This window comes from Ambystoma mexicanum, chromosome 5q (genome assembly GCF_040938575.1).
Source record: "Ambystoma mexicanum isolate Mex_15411 chromosome 5q, UKY_AmexF1_1, whole genome shotgun sequence".
NCBI lineage: Eukaryota > Metazoa > Chordata > Amphibia > Caudata > Ambystomatidae > Ambystoma > Ambystoma mexicanum.
In genome coordinates, this window is record NC_090933.1 from 361719892 (window position 1) to 361739274 (window position 19383).

The 19383-nt window shown below is 45.6% G+C and overlaps 1 protein-coding gene across 1 annotated transcript in view; it reads right to left on the minus strand.

The window, feature by feature from the left end:
- The window catches only part of EMILIN2 (elastin microfibril interfacer 2), a 272868-nt gene that overhangs the window by 18346 nt on the left and 235139 nt on the right, over window positions 1-19383 (minus strand). The window contains exon 7 of the mRNA XM_069620858.1: window positions 13255-13395. Within this exon, the coding sequence (XP_069476959.1) occupies window positions 13255-13395 (141 nt within the window). The remainder of the gene's footprint in view (window positions 1-13254; window positions 13396-19383) is intronic.

Consider the following 19383-nt stretch of genomic DNA (forward strand, 5'->3'; position numbering starts at 1 on the left):
TCCACCATTTTAAAATGTCTTACGAAACTCACACTTCCTGTTCCCCCTCCCCACTTCCTGCAGATGAAGCACTCTGGGACTAACATCACAGGTAGAGACTCTTGTCACAACATTCAGGATTGGACCTTTACAGAAGGCTTGAAATGGACCAATTTGCTGTGGTAAAAAGTCTATACAAGAGGGTAAGACCCTGCCCCCTTAATTGAATCATCTTTGGACTCAAGAAGAAGGATTTCTCGGGAACTTTATGGGGCACCGTCTACCCAAGGCTTCAACTACTGAGGTGAAGATAAAGCTTTCCAATGATGGTGCAAGACCTTCCCCCTGGGCACTCCAGAGGAACATTTCAAGTGACATGCTACTGAATAAGGCCTGCCTGCTGTCTAGGGAGCGGGACCCACGACTCTGCCTGCTGGATGTGCTAGCACTGCAAGTGCTCTCTGGGAACTTTCTTGACTGGGAAGGACAGAGGAAGTACTTGGCAAGGACCTCACAGCACAGCAAGGACCTGCTGCTGGAACAGGCCTGCCTGGTGCTTGGACCCTGTGCTTGGTACTCAGCCTGCTGAAGTGGTAAACTATGCAAGTATAAACAGAGAAGAGAGTGGGCACCACCATGTATTCAAAAATGTTCAGAATATTCAAGTAAAAATCAAATGTTTCAAAAAAGAATATACATCCAATTGAAAAGGAGCTGGCTGTGACAAGTCTGGAGACACCCGGACTTATAATTGCAACACACGCTGGAGACCAAGTAATAATACTGGGTCACACAACCGCTCTCATATGGGGCCCAAGATGGGCACGTATTTATATCTGATTCACGACAATATGTTAAAGTATCCACAATATACCATACTTCTTAGAAAAAGGAAGATGAGTCTTTCTGATTCATATCAAAAATGATTTATCCATAGTAGTTCAAACAAAAAGCTATCACTAATAATCCTTAGTGAGGAAGCAGTTGCCACAATCCACATGTATTAGACTAAAAAAGCCAATACATTTCGGAAATTATTTCCTTCATCAGGGCGAGTCTCATTGGTGTGGTCAGTGGTGAAAAACAGAACGTCCTGCGTTCATGCCCACTCAGCAGTGGGTTGTAAATGACATTATGCACAAAGGCATGGAGAAAATCCACTCGTGCTTACAAGGAAACCAATCTTGTAATACACATAGAGAAACGATCCTCCACTGTGCAGCTGCAGGGCAGTGACATGTGACAAACTATGCAAGTATCTCTGGCAACCTTGCTGATTGGCAAAGGCAGAGGAAGGACTTACCTTTCCTCAGAGAGCCTGGACAAAGTCTCACAGTGCTCTGGAACAGAAAAGGTTGCCTTTGACTATACAATTTCAGACTGGTTCGAGAGCTTGTGAGCTACGCCAGGCCAAACATCACCTGCCTGTCCCTAGCTTCCTACATCCAAGTGCCTTTGCCGCTTGTTGAAATTGCACAGGGTTGCTGAATCCCGTCGCACCGGCATGACCAACCTCGAGCCCGATTTGAGCCCTCAAAAAGTGCCAATAAACCCGTCTCGATGAAGCCGAGCCCTAGAAAGAACATATTAAGGTATCTACAGTGGTTCTGTCCCCCTAGTAACAACTAAGACCCCACTCCTTACCTTTTAAAAAAGACAGGCACTTCAACCTGAACAGTGCTGCAAAGACAACTGCCTGGACACCCCTGTCCTGACCCCCAGGGTGCCCCTTTCCTCCAAAGGTCTTCCTATTCATTACAGGGGTATGTCATTAGTTTTATGTGTGCCTTTCCTTTTAGTTTGATTACAGTCATGCATTTCTGTAGGTACTTGATTGAACATTTCGGTACTACAGGACTAGTGTTGTCTGGATGCTTCCTTGCTAGCTCGCACCCTTCTAGAAGAGCACAGCACGCCCTGGGCCCATGCTACCTTAAAGAGGTGGAAGAGGTGTAGTGCCTGGTTCACCCTTATTATTGAGATCTCAGCTAGTTTATAAGTAGTGTTCGGCTGAGTATGAGTTTATAGATATTGCCCAAATTGACTTTTTACAATTGACCTTTTGTCCTAATTGACCTAATAATAGTGGTACCAATTGACCTTCTGCACAATTGACCTTTACTTTTATTTAACTTTGTATATATGTACGGGGTGGGTCTGGAGTAATAAATGATATAATGGGATTGGGTAGGGGATTGCAGGGGGTTTTGGAACGAGTGGAGGGTTGCGGGGGTTCCCCCCCACATATATGTCCTAATTGACCTTCATTTCACGATCAATTGTGAAAAGGTAAATTCTCCAGCGATCAATTGTGAAAAGGTCAATTCGTGTACATCCAGTTTATACACTACTACTTATCCCTGTGCTCCCGCAGAACAGTACTCTTTTTGTGGTAGCATATGGAGAAGCAGAGCTGCAACAGTGGTGCTCCATGCTAATCGGTTCCCCCGGGACAACATATATTGCGGTTAACAAAACTGAAGGTTTTGGGGGCACAGTTGCCAGGATATACTGTTGGGTAATGAAGCACACTATTTCTGGCACCTGCAATATATTTTCCTGGCTGGCCCCTCAAAACTCATTCTATTTTGGCAAGAAGTATTTGGTAACCCTTCTCTCCTCAGGAATCCTAATATTGCCATGCTAGAATTTAGGGCCATCCTGTAGCAACTTCTTTTGGGAGGTGGGGGGTCATGTTATGGGAATAATTACACCAAAAGAGTGCTGTTGATTTGGAGGGTCGCCCCCATAATGGGAGTTTCTCTAAAAGGGACTGGGGCATGTCCTCGCTGACGAGTGACGTGTCCCCAACATATGACTGTGTATGGTGTGGCATTCCCGAGGATCCTTCTGCACTGCTCCAGGTCCCGCATCGTTTAGCAGGGGTGGCATCCCCCACCCATGACTATCCCACACTTTACCCCAAGTCGGACAGGCGAATTTGACATTCGTTGGGATGGTTACTAGTAGAGTAGGTATTGCCTAATTTGTTCGAATTGAATTGATTGCATGGTAAATCTGGCCGAATTCGGCCAGTACCATTTGATCGATTTAATTCGAACAAATTTGGCAATCAATACCGAACATGGGGATCAGGGGTCGCGGGGGTGTCCCCCACAACCCATGTTCGGTAGTGATTGCCTTGGGGTAGCCGGGTTGTCCCCCGCTTCCCGAGGACTGGAGGCGGGGGACGGGGAAATAAAAAAAAAAAGTTGGACCCTGCGGCGTCTATCCGATTTGTGTAAGAAGGACGAAACTGACGCTGCAGAGTCAGAAGCAAGTGGCGAAGTGAAAGGTAAGTTGGGGTGATGGTAGGGGGATCAAATTTGATGGATATGGCCACTGCAAAATTCTGCTGCGAACAATTCTGCCAAGGTCAAATCACGTATATCCGTAGAGTATTGTTCTGATGGTGCGTATGGTGGTTTTTAAGTGACTGTACCCTATTTAATTTCCCCCAACACATACATATCTTACTTCATTGTCTTTTTGGGTATCCCTCCCTGGAATCAGTGAATCTTTCACAGCAAAATTGTCACTCCCTTTATGTGGTTTTCCCAAAATACAAAACAATTGTTTGGATAATATATTTCGATTTAAGTCTGCTCTGTTGAGCTGCCACGAGATTTATTTTCTGCAGGTATAAATAGTTCACCCATTTTCACCGTGGGTTTGTATTGGCTTTCAAAGTGCAATCAGCTGACCCCCTCCCTCATTACTTCTGCCCTGTTCTGACCCCTCTTGAATTCCAACTACAGGTCCACTTGCATCAGATCCTGCCTAGTGCTTTGACTGCAGCGTATCCAAGCGCTTGTACAAGTGCACAGTCCAAGAGCGTAAAATACTCAGATGCATTTTCATCTTGGTAAAAATAAAAAAAAATGGGGGTATCCCCCATACCCATTATCTTTATATTTTTCTATACCCTATACCATGTTTTGCATCTGATTTGCTTGTTCCCTGGAAAAACGGGCACATCCCGATGCAAATGCAGTGGATGCAGGTGCATAAAGATAGAAAGACAAGTCACCCTTTGAAAGGGTAGTAATGGCCTTCAGTCTAAGGATTATTTCCAAAACAGGTGTATTAAATGATGTTATGTGTCCGGCCTTGAACTGCCAACTGGCCCCTTCTGAGCACTGACGGGACTGAAAGACAAGCGTAGCATGGTTCATCCTCTGGGGCCATGGGCAGAGGCAAAAAGGTGCATCTTGTTCAGTTTCTTCAGAAAGTCCAGCTCTGGAGGTGCAATGACAGGGGGGAGGAGGAGTGTCAGGGAAATAAAGGGCTTTGCTGCAAAACGCTTTCAGTGGGAGTGGCGTATAGCAAGCAGGATTTTAGAGACATCCCGTCTGTGTATGGCTAGCAGAGAATACTCTTAGGTGTGACTGTAGAGCTTCTCAAAACAGATTTAAAAATAACAAAAAAAAGCAGGTAACTAACCCGCAGCCACGATACAAAGGGGAGATCAAAATAGGTAAATAGAAGAACATCCCCATTAATAAAACTGAAAAGGCAAAACCAAACAAAAAAAATGAAGAACAATTCAGAAGCAAAGGCCAGCATCGAAAAGATGCGTATCTGCTGGGGCTGCGCAGAGAGTGCAGTTTAGAGTGCTCCGTAGAAGAAATGCTTTTGGGAATCTGTCTCCATGTGCCTGCCCTCAGTAGTATCTGTTTCTACTATGCTGGCAAGGTGCAGTCCCAACACAGTCCATGCTGGAGTTGCACTGTCCTTGGGCATGCTGTGAGTTTGTGGAGGTCTGGCTTTCTTAAAAGAAATCCTCCGGTTTATTGGGTCATTGAGCGGGTTTGAAATGTGTTATTTATTTATTTATTTATTTTGCTCATCAATGGAGAGGAACTTCCCACACAAATTACCTCAAGGTCCATTGTGCTCTACATGGAGCGATCAGATTGTGGGCCTCATTACGACCCTGGCGCTCCCGTAATGAAGGGGGCCTGTATGGGACCGGCCCCCTTCATTACGGGAGCGCCTATTACAAGTTTCCCTTTGCAGGACCCAGATCAGACGTCTGGTAAACCAGACGTCTTTTCCAGGTCCTGCGAGGGGAAGAGGGAGGTAACCACGGGACACTTGTAATGTGCCCGTTGTTACCTTCCTCCCCATTCCCATTGAGCCCTATGGGGGCTCAAATGGGAACGGGGAATGGTTCCTGCAAGGAGGAATTACCGGATCCTCTTATGTCGGAATGACCCGGTAAGTCCCCATTGAAGGAACCCGGTAATGGAGCCCGGTTTGGAGGCAGCCATGGTGCTGATAGCAAGCGTAGCATGGTTCATCCTCTGGGGCCATGGGCAGAGGCCCCAGAGGATGAACCATGCTAGCACCATGGCTGCCTCCAAACTCGTAATGAGGCTCTGTGTGTTGGTGCCTGGCTATGTATTTTGCAAGAACTCCTTCTTCGAATCAAACACAGATATGAAGTTTTTAGCTCATTGGGGGTCATTCCGAGTTGGGCGGTAAGGAATAATGGGCACCGGTAATGATGCAGGTGCCGGTAAACCCTTACCACCCAATTCCGAGGTCCCTTAGCGGGAACCGCAAAGGACGTGTGGTCAGGCCACACGTCCTTAGCGGGAGCCGCTAAGGGACCAGGGCGCTAATTACAGACCCGCTATTTGCAGGCCTGTAATTAGCGCCTTCCCCATTCCCATTGAGCCCTATGGAGGCTCAAATGGGAATGGGGAATGGTTTACTGAATGGGGATTTACCGGGTCCTCAAAGGTCGGAATGAGCCAGACCGGACCCGGTTTTGGAGGTAGCCATGGTGCTAATAGCACCATGGCTGCCTCCAAACTCGGAATGACCCCGGGCCCATTGTCATTCTATTGTATTACATTATGTGGGGCTACTGTTTGTATTATGAATGTTTTAGTGGAATGCGTCAGATTCATGTTTTGTAGGACTGGTTTTTGTCAAGCAGGTACTATAGATTGATTATTTCTCTACCTGATAATGTGGTCATTTTCTTCAATATATCTCTCAACCTGGACGAGACCCGCGATGAGAAAGGTTAATAGATAATCCGCTCATTATCAAAGTAATCCTTTGCCCTGCGTCGATCGAATACCACACTGACTGGGCGTGCTTTTAATTTCCGTTGCAGCAACTTTTGTCCATCTTGTCTCAGGAGGATAGCTCAGGGGTAACTTGCTCGCCTTGGAAGCAAGACGTCACGGAGCACCACAGGTTCGATCCCCGGGTCCGCACTTAGAAACCAAAGGGTATTAAGCGTGTTATAAACAACCTATCATATAATATCATATCTCGCATATTTTGACCTGAATTGTGAATAAAGCTTGTTTGTGTCAGGATACACAACCACCTTGAAGGAAAGCTGTATACTGCGGGTCTAGGTGTGAGGTCACAGATAGCAATCCACCAGCCCAGCAGGAAAGGGCTTCTTATAAGAATTAAAGAGGCAGATAATGGTGGCCCATTTAGAAGACCACATCTGGCCAATCCCATTACGTTTGGTGTCTCCCAGTTCTCTAGAAATACCAGAAACCTTCTTCCTATTAGGAGGCATCGAAACGAGAGAATTGCCTGATGTGTGAACCACATCACTCCCTACTTGTCTCATGGTCACCCATATCAAACCACATCACACTTATTGGTGCTTCTTCCCATTCGGCTGTTTCCAGTAGCTGTTTGTTTATACCCATTGGGGGTGGCGGAATCTCACACCAGGTGTGAAGCTTGATTGCCTAGCACTAAGCAGCCTTACCTCTGCAGGCTTTCCTCCGTAAGAACACTAGGACATTTTTCAGGTTGGCGATAGCTGGGGTCTGCTCAATCAAGTGTTGGATCATTCAGCAATGGTAGTTTTGCGAGCGGTCTATGAACTATTGACTGAAATGAGATAAGGCCTCTGTGCACTTGTTCATTACTCTTGTGAAGCAAGTATCTTCTGGCATTGTGTGGTCTTTAGACTATTTATGATAGATACAATGTCTTCAAAGAGGCCCTGATTTACATTTTTGGGACGTCCTGGTGTTGCTAGGTCTGGAAAAGATCAGGGGCTAAGCTAATGGTTGGACTGGCGGGACTCAGGGCTAGCTAGCATTTTCGTTGGAGCACTTGAGCTTCTATCTGGGGCTACAACCAAAAGACCTGGGGCTATAGCCCCCTCAGCCCCCCCAGGCAACTCCTCTGCGTCCTCTTGTTCTCTCCCTTCTCTTTCTTCCCCCTTCATCAGATAAATATGACTATTATTTCTTTTCCGAGCTGTAGTTTCTTGATTATTTTTCTTTGGTGGGTTCCTACTGCTATTTTGTGGACTCTGATGACTTACAATACTGTTCTATATGTCTTGTATTGCATTCCTTATCTCTATCTCTATACATAAAACCAAACATCTGTTAGTTTATTCCTTATACAATTCCACACCGTTCCACCAATCTGGACCAAATTGTGCATGGTTAACTGTTAGGACCTTCCGGACATTACTGGCTACATAACATTTGGACACCCTACCTCTTTCCCCAGATTTCAGCCCCTTCACACATGAGACGGTTGGCTGAAATCGTCAAAACATCAATGTAGTCGTTGAAGGACTGGACAAAACTAACTTTAAGCACTTCAACGCGAAGAACAAAACCCGAAGTTTCAAAAACTATGTTTCAAGGCCCTAGGATGCACCGTTTACTAAATATGTGCCCTGCAACGCACTGCACCGCACCAGGGTGAGGCGACAGGTGGAGAGAGCGCACAAAAGGTCTGAGTATGTTGCAGCACACCTCTCCTCCACATCTGCTCCGGGGTCTGTCAGCCAGCCACACGTATCTATTCTCAGTGCAGTTCACTTCAGAATGCCAAGAACCTCAAGCGAAAAGCGTCCCGGAACAGCGATCTACACGATCATTGATTTTCCACAATAAATTAGTGTTATCATGTCTGTCGACAGAACCCGTGTGGAGTACGGGTACCTTTTGCAAGTTACTTATAATTTTGTGCAGAATATTTGTTCAAATTCTTTATTCCTTTCCTTGGAACCTTTCATGGCCCATCAAAGGCATTCATCACCAGTTCTCAAAGTGTTTCAATCTTTTTAGGAGGTCTGGCCTGCCACATTCACACAGTTACTAATACTGTTTGTGTCTCCACTTGACTTGTGTGTGGTTGTTTGTAGCTGTGCTGTCTGTATTTGTGTGCAATGGGCCTGTCCTTTTGTGGAATATTTTATCAGTATGTTTTTATTCTTCAAACACTTGCCAGACCTAATTTCTGTGCTCAACTAACTTCCCTGTTTGTGTTGAATACTTTTCAAGGGGTCCTTTTTTCTTAGTTGTATCCTTAAGTCTTTCGTCTGGTCAATTGTGTACTCATTTACTGTGTGCAATGGAGGCACATTTAGGGGTCCATGAGAGAGGTCAAGGTGACTCTGGGCACCAATGCAAGCTGGAAACTGGTTTATGTGACCCCTGAAGGTGGTATATGGGGGGGATGTCCTAGAGTCCACCCAGCCACCTCAAGTTGCTACAGAATGGAACATCAAATCCATCCTGGGAAGGGAAGTCCTCGCCACACAGAGCACTTAGACGCAAGCTTGGAGCCTTAGAGGGTATGGGGAACCAGTGTTCAAAAATGCTCAAACCACACTATGAAGGTGAATGGAGAAAACACACCATGGAGGCAGCAAGTACACCAGTATTGTTAGGCTTGATTTGGGAGGCTGCTCACCAAGTAGAAGGATTACTCACTGGTGTTCTAGTGTGCTGCGGAGTGATTTTGAACAAGGGAGAAAAGTAAGTAGAGTGATGGCTCAACGGAGAGCAAATTATCGAGCTGTGCATACCAAGCCAGGAGAAAGCATGGAGAGAAATGATCCACAGAGCCATCTGGCTGCTATATCGATTCAACCCAGTCCTAAAATGGTGGCTGGCAGTCTTAAACCCTGGGCCCATGAAGCACATTTCAATCTACCCATTAACAAACACAGGGAATCAGGCGATAGACAACAAACAGAAAAAGCAGGGCAGGGGAACTACCTGAGAAAGAGGCAGAACTTGGTAGTACTGCCTGATCAGGAAACCCACAGACAAAGAGGAAAGGGCCTAGACAATCACAAACACAAGTATTTATTTATTTATTGTGCATTTGTAAGGCGCTTATACAACAAGTACATTGTGTTTCAAAGCGCCCACAGGGCAACAGGGAAGGATCATGGGAGTAAAATTAGATATAACACTGTAAGATAGAGGCGGCCCTACTAGGTATTGTGAGCATTCAGAACATGCAAGTGCAGAGAGAGAGAAGGGGTGGAGGAGTAGGGGGTAAGTGCTAGGTGTATCAAGTGGGAAGTGCTAGGGAGTAAGCAGCTTTAAGTGCCCAGGTGGAATGGTATACCACCAGAAAATAGGTAAGTGCCAGCCTGTGGTAGCCCAGGCCAGTGGGTGCCAAGGCAAAGTACTGGGATGGGCAGAGGCTGTAGGCAATTGTGTGTGGGAGCCAGGACCCAGAAGGGCTCAGGTCACCAATCAAAACAGCTGTGAGGTTTAGCAGAGGAGGGAGGAAGGGAAGGAGGAGGTGAAAAGGAATGTCTTGAGGAGCTTCCGGAATTTAAGGAGGTCCGGCTCAAGATGAAGAGGGGCAGGGAGGCTCCCTCTTAGAACATTTCAGTTGGGGGAAACGATATAAAAGCTGTGGAAGGAACCCATTGCCAAAGAGTACAATTATCTGTGCGAGGGAGAATCCCAAAACCAGAAAAGATGTCATGAAGATTGCTGGGTGCTATATCCCTGGGGCAAAGTCTAGAAGCAAGCGGTACGCTATATATTCCTGAGACTACATGTTGAAACCTCAAAGCGTGTGAATATCCTTGGGACTGAGAAGTCAAGAAGTGAGCTGGGCAATGTAACCCTGACACTGCATAACATATCAGGACAATCTTGATAACGGATGGGAGTCATTTCGAAAGTCCCTTTCACCTGTCCAGATATCCGTCCTGACATTCTTGAGAATAGTTAACAATTTTGATTTATAGGTGAAACCCCTAGGAACTTTAGGCACTTATCCCCTTCTGTCCTTTTAAGAAAATCGGAACCAGAAAGGTGAGCTATGGGTCCGAACCCAGCAACTGACCAAGGGTAATGGTGATCCAGGGAGAGTATCAGACAAAGAAACCCTGACACTTTATTGCTTAATCCTATTTTAACCACTGTTTGATCAGCACGAGCTAGATAGGCTATGCTGTTTTATTACAGAGAAGTGTTCCTCTATCCTAATAGGCGTTCAACTCAACCCAGCCTGATCAGTTTCTCAATACAGGGTTTTAACTATATCGTGATGTCTGGTGTGTTTAGTTGTTCCTACATAGTCAAAGCCAACTGTGTGGGAGGGCACTCAGAGTTAAGGTAAGCACAGTGGGATACAATTTCTTAGTTCCTTACAGGTGCTTCAACTGACAATCGGAAATCAGACATGGCTAGTGGGTGGACCTTGATCTATGTATTGACCTTGATGTATTCTAAAAAGTACAGATCTTTTGTTTGGAAAGTCTGGCCCTCCAGAAACCTTACCAAATATCCTGAAACTATAATGCTAGTGTGATCAAAGAGCAGATGGTCCATTGTACTGTAGCCTGATGCAAGGCAACGTACTTGGTTGTACTTTTTCTGTTACAACTCACTCTGACTTAGTCTGCATTATAGTTGAGAATGTATTTCTTATCCAATCCCTAGGGATTGTTTCACTTTAAAGAAAAATACTTTCTTTTATTGCTTTTTCCATCATTCTTCTAAAACTAACAATACATCTCTTATCAAGCCCAGCTCCAAATCTGGCTTTCGCCATACTGCCAGATAAACAGACAGATGGCTTGGGTGGGCTGGAAATGGAGTGGGGGTGGGACACTAGCAGAGGTATGTCCAACATTGCAGGTGATTCCTCTGTCTCTGCTCACATCTAATCTGGTAGGCAGTGTGGAGTTGGTGTAAAGCAGTATATCAGGAGCCCCAAATTAAAATCTGGTGGAATTATCGGCTTCCGTAAATGAGGTGTTGGATGTTATCCTACAGTTGTTTCGATGATCAAATTAAATTACTTCCTGAGGTACACATATTTGTCGATTTAGGGTCTACAGGAGAGTTTATTTTATTACATAAGAATCCTCCTGATTCTTACGTTAGGGAATGTTAAGCGCACATTCTAATCAGCATTCGCTTAAGATACCTACAAGTACTAGCTATAGTCCATCTCCATTCTAAATTTTCCGCCTTTTAAGTGTGCTCATGGTGTCACATTTACAGGCATAATGCCTAGGTGTGCTTGGATTTTATCTCCATCATCATGTTTCACATGTTGGGGTGGTCAGGAAAGGTCCCCATGCTTATGAGGGGTTCATGTTGCGCGAGCCGTATTTATAACTGCAAATGGTGACATACTGGCTGCGATGTTGCAATTCATTTGAATCGAAGTGTAGTTAATTATGGATTGGATATGTTACTTTACTGTTTCTGTTGTCTAGAATTGATACATATTTGCTTGCACGTGCATAGAAAGATAAAATGTCAAATCCACCAAATGTAAAAACATAAATGCACATTAACACAACTACATGGGGAATTCATGAATCTCGATATAGTGGGCTTTTCACAAATTAATCAAAAACACAGTAATCGGTGGCTGTTTTGCAGAGTAAACTTTGAAACTGGTTCTGTGAGGTTTTACTCGCCAATTGTGCAATAAAGTGGCAGTTTTGTAGATTGGAAAGTTTCAATGAAACAGTGACCTAGGGAATGAGATAGTATCGCTAACTCAAAGAGAAATTATTTACCTAACCTTCCTCATATCGCTTGAAATATTTACACGAACCATGTGCAAATTAAAAGTTAAGGCTAAAGAGCTTAGGCCAGTTATTGCTAGTAATGAGTTATGTTGCAATGCCAATGTTTAACCGTGATGCCATGACCTACCACGGACAAATCCTAAGAAGAAGTGTGTTCTACATTTGATCTGAAGATGACAACTAAGATACAACTGGCCAATGAAAACATAGGAATTGGGAAAAGATGGGGTTTCTTTGAAGAGGTTTTTGTCCAATCATATGTGGGGGTGGGTTGTAATACAGTATCTGGGAGTTTTTAACTGTTGGAAAAATGTATACAAGATGTGAAGTGATGTGGTTTGTTGAGACTTGAGTTGGTTTGGTTCCACAGGACTATCCAACTGCTCTCTGGATTTTTGTACAATATACCTTGCTTTGTGGACAAAACGTGCACTCATTCCTCAGGTGGTGGACCACCCGGTTTGGGCTGACATAATTAGGAGTCTGCATACAACACACGATTTTGCTTATCCGAGTCCTAGGGACGAGTTAAGCACAGCTTCATCATTTTCTATGCATGAATGTGCAAGTGACGTGCTCATGCACCCTTTTTTCTACCAGTATGAAATAGCATGAAACATCTACTACATAAAGGTGTCAAGGCCATGTCTGTTTTTCCCCGAAACAGTCCTTAGAAAAGGCTGCTCTGCGAAGGCCGCTTGAATCAAAGAGATATCTTGCCAGATTATTTCTAGTTCAAAGGTCAAGAAGGCACTAGAGGTAATATGGAATTGTTAATCTGGCTACACAGTTGAATTATTTTAAGAACCGTAAACCTTTTGCAGCGGTGTGACAACTCATAAAATTAATTCATTTTTTAATGGGGGAAAGTGGGTTAAATGCATCAGTAGTGATAAAATAGTTTTCCATTAAGCTTAGGAACCCCTCTGTACCTTTTTTGCAATGGAGTCACAGTTGCTAAAATTAATTCAATTTTCGTATTGTATCAAAAGGTTGAAGGGGGCAATGGTGCATAGTGAAGAGAAGGTGGTTATCTGAGGTGGCAGAAAGCGGGGCATGAAACATCCCTCCATAAAAAGTAACAAGGGACTAAAAAGGAGGGATTTCTTTAAATAAACAAATAAAAGTGATTGCCAATGTGGTCGACTTTTGCTCATCACGAGCAAAATGACGCTTAGGGCAGGGCTATTCAAAGTAGTATAGCATGGCTATAAATTGTTGAACCTTCATTAGACTATATTTAGAACAATTAAATCTGAAAAAATGATATAGAGCTATAGAAAGAAAAATGTAGGTGGTGGTCACTATTTACTCTTTTTCTTGCATTCCATCCCCCCCAGAAATATATGTCCCTATATAAGTGTGTTTTGGGTGACAAATTAATATTTCTGAGAATGTTTCTTCTCAACTTTTCTTTTCCTTCCTGAGAGAAACTTAAATGACATAGAAAGGGACAGTGTTACCTGTAAGCGGGTTGTAATGCTCTCCGTCGTTGACCAATACTTTGTTGAAACGGATGACTCCCATTTCTGCGGGGAAAGGCTTCTGGGTAAGGCCAGCAGAAAAGGCCACCAGCGAAGCGAAAACACCACCATCTGCAACAACTAAGAGAAGAACGCATGTGAAGTAAACACAAAGAGGTTCATTGTGTATATGCAAGGACATAGATATTCTCCAAACAGCAAGCAGTGCATGTCAATGTTCACACTGTTCACATCTCTGCAGGGGGCAGTGTGGCGTTATTGAGATTTGTTGACATTTCAGTGATAAGGATGGTAGGATTCCATCACAGCTCATGTTCAGTAGTGGGCAGCCCATCCAATCCCAACATTGAGCAAGCACAGAAGCTTCCATTTTGTGGAAAGTAGAAATGGCCCTACCAAGCTTTCATCCAAACAACGTTGCAGCCGTTGAGAGAATTCACCCTAGAATCAGGGCCTAGGTGGGAGCTTGGCTAATAAAGTAACCTTTTAATTAGTAGTAGCTTTAAATCAAGATATTACTCTATTGGTGTCTTGTAATCCTTATGTGTAGAAGGGAGTTTTGCCGAGTGGAAAGCTTTACTCACAGCTTCACCTGCAACCTACACCTGGGGTGACGTACAAGGTTCCGAATGTTAGTGGGTTAGTAGTTGCTCAATTGTACATTTTCTTTCTACTACACATTATCGTGATTAGGGTTAACCCTACTATCGTGCATGCCTGTTTCCCACCTTTTAGGATTTTGTTATTTTATTGAAACAGGGTCGGACTGTCTCAGAAAAGGGACCCACATTCGTGAATCAAAGCTTGTGACTTTTCACAACAAACTGAGTAACACCAAGGGTGCTTTTTTAGGACCATTTGTGGAAAGGTATGCATTTTAATGCCCAGTAGGGTGGGTAACCTTGGTCAGAACTACTAGAAGTATCCTGCACTAAAGGAAGAAAGTGGCCCTCGAAACCCTCCCACATTCCCCTTATGAACAGGCCCTTCGGTCATTGCCCTTTTGCCCAATGGTCTACTCAGGGGTGGACTGGGAACCAAAAGGGGCCCTGGACATGTTTTTTAAAGTGACCCCGTATTACACACTGTGAGCAAGCTCAACCCTTTCCCATAAGAACATGTTGAAATAAAATAGATAACCACAACAAAAAGAGGCCCATGATGCAGAGGCCCCCCCCCCGGTAGCGTGACCAGACATCCCGGGAGAAATAAACATCATAATACTGGAATGTTGCCATCTCAGGTTGGGCTTGAACCGCCAACCTTCCAGGTCCCAGCGACACAGCCACATGCATTAACTGCTTGCACACACAGAAACTGGCGGAGGGACCAGTAAAGAGCAAGAGCAGCGGCTCCTTCACGTGCTTAACTCCATAGTCAAAATTGCACAATTGTATTCAGGAGCAGTGCTGGAAATACTGTGGCAGGGGTGGGGAGTGTGGTTGAGGTGGGTCGGGTAAGTGGGTGGTCGGTGTGCGGAAATTATAAGGGTGGGCGATGAGGTGTGCGTAGGGCACTCCTTCTTTTATGTCGTTGGTCGACCCGGTTTTTCGTCTTGAAAATCTGGTCATCCTACCCACGAGGAAATCTCCAAAGTTCCCTGTAGGCCAGTCCCCTCCTGGGTCTAGTTCGAGCATTTACTGAAAGCAGTTTAGCATTCGGCTGCGTTTGGTGCTGTTTCTCTTTATGTGCCAACTTTCTTGCCATGCTACTGAGGAAGAGCCAATCACCTTTTATACATTACCTCCCTTTCGGAAGACTCCTGTGCCCAGTGGCTGACTTAACGGTCGGCAGACAGACAAATGGCGAGCAGGCCCCTGCGCCCTGCCCCACCCCTTCCCTTCCCAGTCTCTCTCTGACACACACTTTGCAGTCAGACCTGAAATTCAGCATATGGTCACAGCGCACTGTAATGGAGGCAATGAATCTATTAATGGGCTTTAAACGCCTGCCACGCAGTGCACAATGCCCACTATTACTCTGTTAATCACTTCCCAGTTGTGCGCTGCAGCTCGGTCCAGGGTGCTCTGACTGGGCAGTTTACTTCTCGCTATCCCCTCTCCAGAAACGCACGCTCCTCTGCTCTAGCAAGTGTTTAATGTATTATAGTTAAGAAATAATGCAGATTTAAGCAGACCTGAATTCTGCTTGTTGTAATATTAGTTCAGGGCTGGATGTCTGTGCTCGGGCCTTAAAAATCACAACTTAAATAAAATGAATCATGTGTCCCTAAAGTTCATCTTTGCGCAACTCTGCCCACTTTGGGGCCCCGCCTCCAGGACCCGCCCACTTGGGGGCCCTCTGCAATTTTTGCCCACGGGGCCCTTTGCCTTAAATCTGCCACTGCCTGTGCTCCCCTTTCTGGCAATTAGATACACACACAAAACAGAGCCTGTCAACGTGCACTGTACGTGAGGCCTACAGCCACAGTGTAGGTACCGGCCCAAAACACTGCGGCCCGACCCCGTGATTTATCCACAGCCATTTTGCCACTTTTTTGCTGCATTTTTATGAGGACAGACTAATTGGGCCTCATTACACGGATGGCGGTAAACCATGGCGCTATTAGCGCCATGGTTCATGCTGGTAAAATACCGGCACCACCTTGGTGGAAAGGGGAATTACCGCCCTATTCCAAGGTTGGCGGGGCGGTAATTCCCCCTTCCACCATTGCCCTTCCCCATTCCCATTTTTGCCCCATAGGGCTCTATGGGAATGGGGAATTCGCTAATTGCGGTACCGTAATTAGCTCCCTGGTCCCTTTGCGGGTTGGTTTTTTAACGCCTGCAAAAAGCAGCCGTTAAATTCCCCAACCCGCAAAGGGACCTCGTAGTAAGGCGGTAAGGATTTACCGGTACCGGTAAAATACCGGTACTGGTAAACCCTTACCGCAATCCGTGTAATGAGGCCCAATTGTATTTAAAAAAGTATTTAAGGGTAGTTAGGGGTTTGGTGGGCGGCATAGAGGGTGGTATGGGGTGTGTTCTCAAATAAACTTTACTTTTTTGCATATTCGTAGATTAAAGTTGTTTTCGTTGATCTGCGCACCTCACTGGCGCTGTAAGAGCTTACAATACAAACTTGGTGAGTCAACTTCAGAGGTCTCTTCCCTTCATGCCAGGCGGGCAGCTCTAAACCACCCAAAGTGGTGCACGTTTTCAGCACGGCCTAGTTCATTTGTTAAATTCCACTGATGAGTTCAGTAGGGGCGTGCGGGGGAGGGTCAAACAGCTTTTGCCTTCTATGATTGTAACTTACAGCGCTGGCCTAATTGCCGCCATCTCTAAATGATCACCCGGGAAGCCGTGTTAGTTGTCCTATGACCCTGGACTGCTCTCAGCTCACATATATAGTACAATGGCATGGAGAGGGCGTAGGGTGACCTTCTCTACGCTGTGTTGGGTGGTGAGGAGTGGAATACCTTGCACTACTCTCTCGGGGGGCGGGGGGGGTGGGCTCGTAGGGTTGGATCGTTTCCTCTCCTCCAGCTCAGCAGTGAAAAGTAGGAGCAGGCCTGGGGCACGTAGACAATGTAAGGGAGCTTGCTCTGCCTGGGCAGACTTCACCCTACAGCATCCTACAAGCTGTCACCTGTCAGGCGTGCTGGAGCCCAATTCAGCAAACAGTGGGCACTGTGTGAAAAGCAAGCTCAGTTACTCGCAGGGGTGGACTGGGAACTAAAAGAGGCCCTGGAAATAATTACTGGGGACCAAAAGAGGCCCTGGAAATAATGTTCAAAGTGGCCCCATATGACACATTTTCAGCAGGCCCAATGCTTTTCCTATGAGAAGATTTGGAAATAGCACACAAAAGAGGCCCAGAGTGCAGAGGCCCACCGGGAAATCTCCAGAGTCCCCTATAGGCCAGTCCACCCCTGGTTACTCGATTTCGCTTGCTTATGCTGCATGGTTACACCGCATATTGGTGACAGCATTATATAAAAATAAATATATACGTTCATGTGGGTTTCTTTTTTGATTGGATGTTCTGTTCCATGACCAGTCTCTGTACCACAGTGGTCCCAAATGTGGGCTAAAATAGTTATCAGATAATCGCAAATCTATTTGGTTCTGTAGATCTTCTGGCCCTTGGCTCCTAAGCCTCTACGCTCCTCTTGCCGGAGACACCATCTCTGCAGGGGTACTCATTTAATAAAATATCCGCATCTGCTTGCCATTCCCACACCGCATCTTGCACACGATGCCCCAGGAGGTAAGATCCTGCTCTGAGTTTTTCTTACATAGAAAAAAAGAGTCATGATTTCTTATTTTTTTGTGATCAAGGAGGCTTAGGAAGAACTCGGTAAATAAAATAAAAAAATGTACAGAAAATGTCTGACACCACATATTGTGAACATTAGAACCACTGACCCAAGACTAGGAGCCACGAGGCGCGCAGAGCAGATCTACGCCCTGCAGAGAAGCGCCAGCACAGTCATAAACGCTTGCAGATGCTTGGCACCGAGATCGAGACAGCCAAGATGGAGGCATTCAAACAATGCGAGCTGGAAAGGGGTGCTCAGTCCTGGGGCTCAGCGTCGTCACTTGAGTGCTTAATACTTCATTAGTTTATGTGTAAACAACTCACACATTAGTCCAAAAGCCACTTTTGCTCTCTGGGGATTGGCATGGCTTCTCAACCAGGGGATTTAGTGTCATTTGTAAAAGGTAAGCTGTTTTCAGGTTAGTGGGAGGGGAGTAGTACATACATCAGAAGATTGATTTGCTCTTAGATAACTGGGTGAGTAAAAACTCATAAAAGCGCTTTCTGCATTATCCCCCATCGCAATACTGCTGCCGCCCAGCACCCATGCGTCTGACCATTCTTCGCATCGCGGGGGCCTGGCTGCGGTGCAAACCGTTGCCCGCGGGTTCATGGCGAACATGAGGCTAGACCCTACATGCAGACCATCATGCAGAATCTGCTGACAGCTGAACCGCCATGACTGCAGTTATCTCTGGGACATTCTGTGCCAACCCGCACCCGGCCCATATGTAGCGCTTAATTTGTGGGGGTGTTTGCCAGGGCTCAGCCCCGGCACTTATATCTGAGCGCCGGCACTTATTTTCTCAGACTCTGTCTGATTATGATGAGGCTTTTCTGAAACTTTATTATTTTAACTCTCATTCAGTAGCTCAACACTGTGCACTGGGCGCAGTCTCTTCATGCTGGGCCGGTTCATTGTCATTCCTGAACCTAATGACCCAGATGGGCCGGGCAGTGCTACTCTCCATGGATAACCATGAGTTGGAAGGTGGCAATGCCGGGTGTTCCAGTGACCCACCCTGCATGACAATGGTGCAGCTATGCTGCTGGAGTGTGGGTTGACAATGAGAGGACAGTCACTATCCAGCACCACGAACACAGGGACAAAGCCAGGGAGAAAGCCACTGCCCAAGAGGCGTGTCAACCATGAGCGCCAAACTATAAACAGCGGTTTTTCTGCAGCGTTTGACAGGTAAGTTAATCAGTTCAGGAATAATTTTTCCTGCATTTAGCAATTAATGTAGCATAAGAGGAAAGCATGGTTACTTTGGTTTCTGTGGAGAGATGGCCCACGTGTTCCACTTGCCACCTATTGAATCCGAACAAAATGTTAACAATGATGATGTCTTTAAAGAATCACACAAACATTTGCCTTAAACTAGGATGTTCTGTTATTTTATGTCGACTGGTATCTATTAATTGCACATTTGCCAGCGGTAGTGCATCCATCACCCGCAATAGCTGTCCGGAGTTGCTGGTTATACCCTCAATATGCCAATACTTTGGGGCACTGCCATGCATGGTGGCACCAGTGGGCCGGGAGTTGCCTGCCCTGATGTGTCCTAGATGTGCTAGAAAATATTTGGGCCCTGGCACATATTTTTTAACACTCTAAGCTTTGCCCATACAGCAATAAGGCAATGCAATGGCCGGGCCAAAAGGCTCTGATGACCGAGTTTATTCTGTCAATGTATGCCCGTTTTTTATTCCAAGGTAGACCAGTTTTAGTTACTTCACTTTAAAGTTGGTAGCTATGACCAATGCTACTCACCAGCTATGCTTTAAAATGCACTATTTGTACACATTTTGCCGAAAACTAACCATGCGCTAGTGCCCAAACAG